Source organism: Diplotaxodon limnothrissa, linkage group LG4 (assembly GCF_057381915.1).
Source record: "Diplotaxodon limnothrissa isolate DT_005_m linkage group LG4, D_limnothrissa_male_GT1.1, whole genome shotgun sequence".
Taxonomy (NCBI): Eukaryota; Metazoa; Chordata; class Actinopteri; order Cichliformes; family Cichlidae; genus Diplotaxodon; species Diplotaxodon limnothrissa.
The window spans coordinates 1,895,387-1,905,118 of record NC_140599.1 but is presented as its reverse complement, the minus strand read 5'-3'; the positions used below and the strand labels follow the sequence as shown (position 1 = coordinate 1,905,118).

The 9,732-nt window shown below is 41.7% G+C and overlaps 1 protein-coding gene across 1 annotated transcript; it reads right to left on the bottom strand.

Moving 5' to 3' along the window:
* Nucleotides 1-3,108: 3,108 nt before the first annotated feature.
* On the bottom strand, nt 3,109-7,154 carry LOC146632990 (uncharacterized). The gene is made up of 4 exons (XM_085351928.1): nt 6,951-7,154; nt 6,335-6,500; nt 5,042-5,365; nt 3,109-3,521 (listed from the first exon to the last, which is right to left on the bottom strand). The coding sequence occupies exons 1-4, from the start codon at nt 7,152-7,154 to the stop codon at nt 3,109-3,111; spliced, it is 1,107 nt and encodes a 368-aa protein (XP_085208054.1).
* Nucleotides 7,155-9,732: the final 2,578 nt, after the last annotated feature.

Below are 9,732 nucleotides of genomic sequence, written 5' to 3'. Positions count from 1 at the left end.
CTGAGCACTTGTGACAGTCTGGAGACGCCGTGGAGAACCTTCTGCTTCCTGCAACATCCTCCAGCATGAGTTTGGCAGTGGGTCAGTTTTGGTGTGGGGTGGCATTTCTTTGGGGAGCTGCACAGCCCTCCATGTGTTCGGCAGAGGTAGCCTGACTGCCATTAGGTACTGAGATGAGATCCTCAGACCCCTTGTGAGACCATATGCTGGTGCGGTTGGCCCCGGGTTCCTCCTAATGCAAGACAATCCTAGACCTCATGTGGCTGGAGTGTGTCAGCAGTTCCTGCAAGACGAAGGCATTGATGCTGTGGACTGGCCCGCCCATTCCCCAGAACTGAATCCATTTGAGGACATCTGGGACATCACGTCTCGCTCCATCCACCAACTGCACCACAAAATGTCCAGGAGTGGGCAGATGCTTTAGTCCTGGAGTCTGGGAGGAGATCCATCAGGAGAGCATCTGCCACTTCATCAGGAGCATGCCCAGGTGTTGTAGGGAGGTCATACAGGCATGTGGAGGCCACACAGACTAGTGAGCCTCATTTTGACATGTTTTGAGGACATTACATAAAACCAGATTAATGATTCTGTATTGCATTGATCAAGGAACCAACCCAATAGGAGCTAAAGGAATCCTCTTGACATTACTTCACTCAGTAAGTTTATACTATGTTTAATGTGCATTTTCTTCATCAGTTTAGAACATAACATGTTAGCGCTCCCTGGTCCTTTTTGGAGACAGATCCTGAGACAGCAGGCAACTATGGAGAACTCGTGTCAGCTGTGGTAATTAAGGAATACTTTGATTTAATATTGATTACATGACAACTATCCTCTGGCACATATTCCTGGATATATACAATGACATAAGTAAACTCCCATTTTAGAATCATTGCCTTCTTTGATCTGACTTATTGCCTCAGACTTTGGCCCCGTGTCCCCAAAACTACAGAGAATCCATGACACTGAGTAAGAGGCCTCTATCATGTTATAAGTGAGAGAGTTTGGTGTAACAGTGGTTGAACATGCCAAATCAATCCACAACATACTGCCATTCCCCAGCTGTAACCTGCATATGCATCAAACCAAAATCCAGTACCACAGCCACATGATAGACGTACAGATGAGGTTAAAGGGCTGTCTCATTTTGCCAGATAGCTTCATCCCAAAAAAGATCAACATTCTTCAAAAACAAAAGTTTGTGAATATTTGCTTTTTTGCCAGGCCTAAACCAACCTGTTAAACTTATCAAATTATTGTCATAGATACGAACCTATTGATTGAAACAGAATAATCCATTCAAGCCTCCATCATCATCCACGATCACTGTTACTGTTCAGATTATTTTATCTCTGTTTTCCTCTAGAATGTTTTGAAAATCAGCATTTGATCAACAGACTTTTTAAAAGTTTATTTTGATCCTATTGTTTACGTGTGTAATAGCATTTTTATTGAAATTATGACAGGAAAACCCTCAATCAAATTGTATCTTTGATATCTAATAATAATATTAACCATAATGTTACATATGTAATATGTACACAATAATATTGTGCAAACAAACAAGAAAAATAGCAAAAAATGTCAATTTTTTTAATACCCTGTATATAAAGACCACAACTCCAAATGTGCAATTGTCACTGCATCTAAACATGACATATTACAAAAAGGTAGAAACATATAATATACAATATGTTCTGAAGCTGGTACTGGTGCAGTTAACTTTGCTTTAGGCTCCCATACACAGTAGGTGTTACTTACTATACGTGCAGTGCAGTATTACTTTACCTTGTAATATGTTATAATAAGCAAGTCACTTCTATATTTATGAGCATGTAGACAATAATGTTGGCTGATATGTAAAACTATGAGATGTCGAGTGCAGGGAAGATATTATTGATCGATCAGATTCATGAATATGTTAGGTACTTAAGCCACAATTAGAGAGTGAAACAGAGACTGACACTGGTTGAAATGTATAGTAAATATTTTATTTTGAACTTTTATGCTGAACTGCAAGCTGTGAACTGTGCGATCTCTGCCACCTGTGGTGCCTGGTTTACTGTGTGTAAAACTGCGCAGGTTCCCATGTGTCATCCCACACTTTGCCACTGTCAGGAGAAAAACATAACAAACAACAACCACACACAAAATAGGACAATTTAGGTTGTGACATATGACAATTTTTTAGGATGAAATATCTTCTATATTCATGTCATGCTTTATACACCTTCATTGTAATATAAATTAATCAAATCAAGTCAGAGAGTATTAATATATGAAGCAGACATCAAGCAGGACCACAGCAGCAGCCACGATCCATCGGAACCTGCTGGATGAGAGAGCACAGAAACTCCAGGGAAGAAGTTTAGTTAGTAACATGCATGAACTGCATTACTGAGACATGTATGTTTACAGATGGTGGTGAGGGAGAGGGGGAGAGTTTTCAGTAAAAGGAGACGTGACTGCATCTTCAACCAATACTGAGCCTGCATAACCCTGAAAGAGACAGAGAGAGAGGGGGGGGACACTAACCCCCAGCAGTCTGGTCCTATTACAGCATAACTAAGGGCTGAGCTGAACCAGCCCTAACTATAAGCTCTATAAAGAAGTAAAGTCTTATGCCTACTCTTAAAAGTGTTGACCATGTCCACCTCCAAAACTCATAATGAGCATGATGTCAGGAGGACTTTAAAGAACGTAAACATCAGGAAGGCAGCACGACCAGGTCGTATCAGGTGGTCTGTTCTTATTTAATTTCCTATTTGGAGCGAAATCCTGACTCAGTGGCTGAATTAGTGAAGATTCATCAAAAACAAAAGCTTATGGATAGTCAGTCAGGCACAGTTCAAATCCGGGAAGTCCAAAGACGCAAACAAATCTGCACAACAGCGGGCTAAATTACTTACATTTACAACTCTCCTGTCTACTATCTCTTCATATTTGAAAATCTTCTGTGTACGGTGTTTTCGGCATTCTGAAAAATAACAAATGAAATATTTACATGAGTTCTGTAAAACTGGAAAAAATGCAAAAATTAAGAAAAAGAAATCTTAACAAACTTAACGAACCTGTCATGTGTTTCGTACATTTACAATACCATAACATCTAACCTTTCCTTGTCCTTTTTTTGTTTGGGACATCCGAGGTGTACACCGTAGAAATTGAGGGAGATGCAGGATGTGGAGATGGAGAGGAGGATGCAGGAGGAAGCAGAGATGGAGAGGAATATGCAGGAGGAAGCAGAGATGAAGAGGAGGATGCAGGAGGAAGCAGAGATGGAGAGGAGGATGCAGGAGGAAGCAGAGACAGAGAGGAATATGCAGGAGGAAGCAGAGATGAAGAGGAGGATGCAGGAGGAAGCAGAGATGAAGAGGAGGATGCAGGAGGAAGCAGAGATGGAGAGGAGGATGCAGGAGGAAGCAGAGACAGAGAGGAATATGCAGGAGGAAGCAGAGATGAAGAGGAGGATGCAGGAGGAAGCAGAGATGGAGAGGAGGATGCAGGAGGAAGCAGAGATGAAGAGGAGGATGCAGGAGGAAGCAGAGATGAAGAGGAGGATGCAGGAGGAAGCAGAGATGGAGAGGAGGATGCAGGAGGAAGCAGAGATGGAGAGGAGGATGCAGGAGGAAGCAGAGATGAAGAGGAGGATGCAGGAGGAAGCAGAGATGAAGAGGAGGATGCAGGAGGAAGCAGAGATGGAGAGGAATATGCAGGAGGAAGCAGAGATGAAGAGGAGGATGCAGGAGGAAGCAGAGATGGAGAGGAGGATGCAGGAGGAAGCAGAGACAGAGAGGAATATGCAGGAGGAAGCAGAGATGAAGAGGAGGATGCAGGAGGAAGCAGAGATGGAGAGGAGGATGCAGGAGGAAGCAGAGATGAAGAGGAGGATGCAGGAGGAAGCAGAGATGAAGAGGAGGATGCAGGAGGAAGCAGAGATGGAGAGGAGGATGCAGGAGGAAGCAGAGATGGAGAGGAGGATGCAGGAGGAAGCAGAGATGAAGAGGAGGATGCAGGAGGAAGCAGAGATGAAGAGGAGGATGCAGGAGGAAGCAGAGATGGAGAGGAGGATGCAGGAGGAAGCAGAGATGGAGAGGAGGATGCAGGAGGAAGCAGAGATGGAGAGGAATATGCAGGAGGAAGCAGAGATGAAGAGGAGGATGCAGGAGGAAGCAGAGATGGAGAGGAGGATGCAGGAGGAAGCAGAGATGGAGAGGAGGAAGCAGAGATGAAGAGGAGGATGCAGGAGGAAGCAGAGATGGAGAGGAATATGCAGGAGGAAGCAGAGATGAAGAGGAGGATGCAGGAGGAAGCAGAGATGGAGAGGAGGATGCAGGAGGAAGCAGAGATGGAGAGGAGGATGCAGGAGGAAGCAGAGATGAAGAGGAGGATGCAGGAGGAAGCAGAGATGGAGAGGAATATGCAGGAGGAAGCAGAGATGAAGAGGAGGATGCAGGAGGAAGCAGAGATGGAGAGGAGGATGCAGGAGGAAGCAGAGATGGAGAGGAGGATGCAGGAGGAAGCAGAGATGAAGAGGAGGATGCAGGAGGAAGCAGAGACAGAGAGGAGGATGCAGGAGGAAGCAGAGATGGAGAGGAGGATGCAGGAGGAAGCAGAGACAGAGAGGAGGATGCAGGAGGAAGCAGAGATGGAGAGGAGGATGCAGGAGGAAGCAGAGATGGAGAGGAGGATGCAGGAGGAAGCAGAGATGGAGAGGAGGATGCAGGAGGAAGCAGAGATGAAGAGGAGGATGCAGGAGGAAGCAGAGATGGAGAGGAGGATGCAGGAGGAAGCAGAGACGGAGAGGAGGATGCAGGAGGAAGCAGAGATGGAGAGGAGGATGCAGGAGGAAGCAGAGATGGAGAGGAGGATGCAGGAGGAAGCAGAGATGGAGAGGAGGATGCAGGAGGAAGCAGAGACAGAGAGGAGGATGCAGGAGGAAGCAGAGATGGAGAGGAGGATGCAGGAGGAAGCAGAGATGGAGAGGAGGATGCAGGAGGAAGCAGAGATGGAGAGGAGGATACAGGAGGAAGCAGAGCTGGAGAGGAGGATGCAGGAGGAAGCAGAGATGGAGAGGAGGATGCAGGAGGAAGCAGAGATGGAGAGGAGGATGCAGGAGGAAGCAGAGATGGAGAGGAGGATGCAGGAGGAAGCAGAGCTGGAGAGGAGGATGCAGGAGGAAGCAGAGATGAAGAGGAGGATGCAGGAGGCTGACAGAGGGAAGATGTTGGTACAGGCTCTAAATGAAGAATAAATTCCTCGTTTAGAGCCTCTGGGTCTGGGACTGGTCCAGCATCCACACTGTCAGCAGAGGATGGTCCAGCTGCTGGTGTAGAACGTTTAGCAGGAGGTGAAGCTTGTAATTCTGAAAAATTTTAAATATTAAACATTCATTAAAATGGGTTGAAAAAATGTACAGTACACATAAACACATAATAAGTAGTGATTTGCATGTTTTCAGTTAAGTTTTACTAAAGATACAACTGGTAAATATTGGCATCAAATAAGTCATCTCGCACACTCACTGACCCAAATCATTCAGTACAAGTGCCCTCGGGGGTAGTGTGACATCTGTAGTGCTTTTCTACATTGTACATTAATAAATTAATGAGTGTGACTATAAATCCAGATAGATAATGACTTTTTCCTCTGATGACACTACTTTCCTGACTTTGTAGTGCATAACATTTGACACTTCAAGCTAGTACTGTGACTTAGGAGTTTTGTACAATGGTGATGCTAACTACCTCAGGGAGGTAATCAGGTGACCTCTTAAGAAGTATATAAGTTATTTAAGAATCTTGGTGTTCATATTGGTAACATTATAACATTTGTTATACTAGAAAGTCTCGAAGAGAATTATCAGGTCTGGTTTTTGTGAAGATTTTTAAAATTACATTTGTATATACATGAGTGTGAAAGACCATACTATACACACACACACATACAAAATTGTTCAGGTGGATAACACCAGAGGTTCAGTATGGCTAGCTTTGGTGATGTGACCGACACATGGGGAGGTAATAAGGCAGATATAACACTATTTTCATGTTAGCAACAGGACATGTAGGACAGCTGTCACCTCACAGCAAGAAGGTTACTGGTCTGAACCTTGGCTGAATACTAGAATAGAACAGAACAGAATAGAGTAAGTAGAATAGAATAGCTGGTGACTGTTAACTATCCTCATCCTCACCATCTTGTTTGTCTCTATGTACCCCGTGATGATCTGCCTACTTATCTAGGGTGTACCATGAGTATCACCCAAAGACAGCTAGGATAGGCTACCTGATAAGGACACCTGGTTACAGATAATGGACAAAGCATATCTTACTTCTCAGAAGGTGTTCATAAAGCTTCCTCATCTTCATGAGGATGTCATGTGCAGCACCTTCCGCTGGTTCGATCTGAGTGATCACGTCCCCTACTATACGGCCCTTACGGTCAAACTGTCCAAGAAACAGAATTGGTTGGTAGCCCAGGGCGTGTAGCTTTGAAACCTGCAAGAACAACAAAGAAAAACATGCAGCCAGTCTTTCATGTAAGCAAATTGATGTATAACAAACCTTTAAGTTTCACATCTTTGTTGTTTTATTGTTGTCGATAGTTAAAAAGTATTTATGGTGACCAAACCTGTAAATGTATGATAAAATCCATCTTGAAATGTTTTGTCTCTCAGTTAATAGCCGATTAAATTAAAAATCAGAAGTAGCTTAAATAAAAATAGTTTTTAACAAGTTTTTTCTAGTTGGATGTCTTTAGTGTGATGATGTTATTCTGATGTGAATAACTTTTTTATTTATGCTCTTTTATAAATTAATATTTTATGTGTATATACATGTCTTGTTAGTTTCTTACTTCATGATATACAAGAAAACATTGACAACTGTGATTAATAAAGAATTGTCTAGCAGACCAACCACTTATTAGATCAGAACTTTTAAACTTACTGACAACTGGGCTGAATTAACCACCCTGCTCGCATTTCTGTTGTTTTTAACAGAGGCAGCCCAGTTACTGTTTTTAAACTGTTCTTGTTTCTTTTTCAATCCCTCCTTTAGGTTCAGGCTGCCCAGGCATCCACTGCATGTCTTCCTGTTGCAGGTGTTTGGGGCCTGACAGGAAGGGCATGGTTTGGTTTTTGGCTTTGTCATTTCTGCAAATGAAAATGGAACATGTAGGGATTATTTCAGGTCTGTTTTGGTGAAATGATTACAAAAATAATTTATGACCAAAGAAATAACTTATGTTACGAGGCAGTATTACACCATATTTAGAAAAAAAATCAATTACGAGATTAAAGTCGTTAATATTGAGTTAATTACGTGAATAGGGTTAAAAAAAAACCTGAATTGATTACAGAAAAGATACATTGCTAAAATAGAGCAGTACTAACATTAGCTGGGTGGCCAAGCAAGTGTCTTACACATGGGAATACATCACAAAAAAAATTAAATAAACTTTTGCAGAAGTAGTTCTCTTGGTACACAGACTGCTCTGTGAAAACATTTCAAGTTTAATATCAGTTTAATATCACTGAAATTTATATTTCAGTGAACATGCAAATTACCCACAGTTTATCACAACTTACTTAGCTAGGATCTGCCTCGTGTCCAGTCGAAAACTTCGCTGCAGGACCGTGAGTTGAAAGATACATTTACTGCGACTCCCAAGATGCATTGCAGTAAAAACCATCCAATCGCCTTGCTTAAGATCTGTTGACGTGTCGCTAAAGGCGCGCTGTAGATAAATATTGCAATTTGTAAAAAATAAAATACTAAAATTTGCAATTTTTAATTACATAATTAAACACTGGGCCAGTTTAATTTCGTATTATCGCTGGTTATTATTTTAGAGTAAATAAAGGAATAACGGGTAGCACCAAGCTGTTGTTATCTTCATTCCCATAGCGACGGCGGTCGAGGATTATGGGTAGTGTGCAGTTACGGGATTAGTGCGTCTGCGTAAATTGGTCTGATTGGCTGGAGCCGAGCGCATCCAAAACTAACAGGAGTGGTGAATGAATCTATAAATGTGTTTTACGTGTGAAATGAAAATAATAAACCTAACAAAGGATTATGTACGTTAAATCTGAGCACTTTCAGATCGTGAATCAGTTTGGAAAACACTGTGTGATGGCCACAACATGAAGCCATTTTATTGTTGAATTATCAGTGATACTTTCACGTGTTTTTGTTGAGAAATGTTAACGATGTCATTAAAAGAAAGCATTAAATTAGGGAGAAAAACCCGTTCGCGGAGAGGGTCCCCGGGTCTCCAGTTAGATTGTGCTTCACGACGTCATGTTTCGCCGTGACGGGGTTATTATTGGAGTAAATGGATGGCTGGAGCCTCTGCTCGAAGCGTCTCTGATCGCCGCGAGCGTGTTCATATTGGAATGAATTGACAACCCACAGCGTCACATAAAAACGTGGAAGGGTACCTTAGGCGTCAGCATGAGAAGTTAAGGGACGTGACAAATCGTCATTATTTTACGCGTCGGGAGTGAGAACGGGTTGGTAAAAGTATATCCTTGCTGTACCCTTAATGCTAATTATGCTAAATTAACCGCTGCCTTTGCCCCTTTGGGATTATTCTTATGTCACTGGGATGTTGACCTTTGACCTTCACATTAGAGAGATGGGCAGACATAATTAGTGTATGAATTTTAAAGTAACAGGTAATAAAGAGAGTGTAGCAAATGTAGTCAGGTTTATTACTCTGTATCACACATGAGTGCCCGAGGGAGGCGGGGCTGACTGGGGAGACACAGGAAACAGAGAGACAGGGCTGACTCGACATGAAACGATGAAACGTGGGACACGGGAACAGAAACTAAACACAGGCTGAAATGAACACTGAGGGAGGGAGAACTAAGATTACTGAGAGCCTGATAAATAAGAAGAACAAAAACCAAGAAAAACAAGAGTCAAAGAAAAGCAAAAACACAAAGCATTGGGCCAGGACCCACTGCTGTGACATTTATATGTGATAAAAACATTAAAAACTGCTCAGATGTTGAAATCTTTCTACGTATACTTTAGGTTCAGCTCTGCAGCCTGGCATTTGGTTAAGCATGATTCAAACATTTGATTTTGTTTAACTGGTTTTAATTATAGTTACTTTTTGTGAACATTTGTTGCAGCATTTAAAAATACATCATTTATTTTCAAACTTTTATTTGATTTAGAGCATCATATTTGACCAACGTAAATGTTTTAATTTCATATAAAATAACTGAAACAGTGAACTAAATATCTGAAATCTTTCCTTCCTTAAAAGTTATAATCCTACTTAAGTTATAGTGCAAACGCTTAAGCAACAAATATACTTGATGCTAATTAATTAATATTTCCCTTTGATGTTGCAACTATGCGGTCACTTCTGTCTTTAAACAAAATAATATTTTCCAGTTACAGAAATCATAAAGTCCAAACTAAAGTGCTACTGTTGCTATATGCATTTTATATAAATCATGGATGATGGTCCTGACATGAAGGAAGAGAAAGTTACAGGTTGCATCCTTTGACTTTGTCTCCGTGCCTTTGGGCCATTTTCAGAAGGACAGATGTTTCTGTTCAATTCTTAAATCAATTTTTTCAAACACAAACACTATTTTAAAGCTTCTAGAGAGTAAAATATTCATGATAATTATAATAACAATAATAAAAACAAAAGCTCTCAGATCCATCAAACCAAGCAGCAGAAAGAACAATAACTGAAGAGAAAACT

Excerpts from the sequence above, each read along its gene's own strand:
- LOC146632990 (XM_085351928.1), bottom strand. The coding sequence starts at position 7,154 with ATGACAAAGCCAAAAACCAAACCATGCCCTTCCTGTCAGGCCCCAAAC. Across the intron at positions 6,501-6,950 it reads TTAATTCAGCCCAGTTGTCA|GTTTCAAAGCTACACGCCCT; the intron begins GTAAGTTTAAAA and ends TTGTTCTTGCAG. Across the intron at positions 5,366-6,334 it reads TTATGAACACCTTCTGAGAA|AATTACAAGCTTCACCTCCT; the intron begins GTAAGATATGCT and ends AAAATTTTTCAG.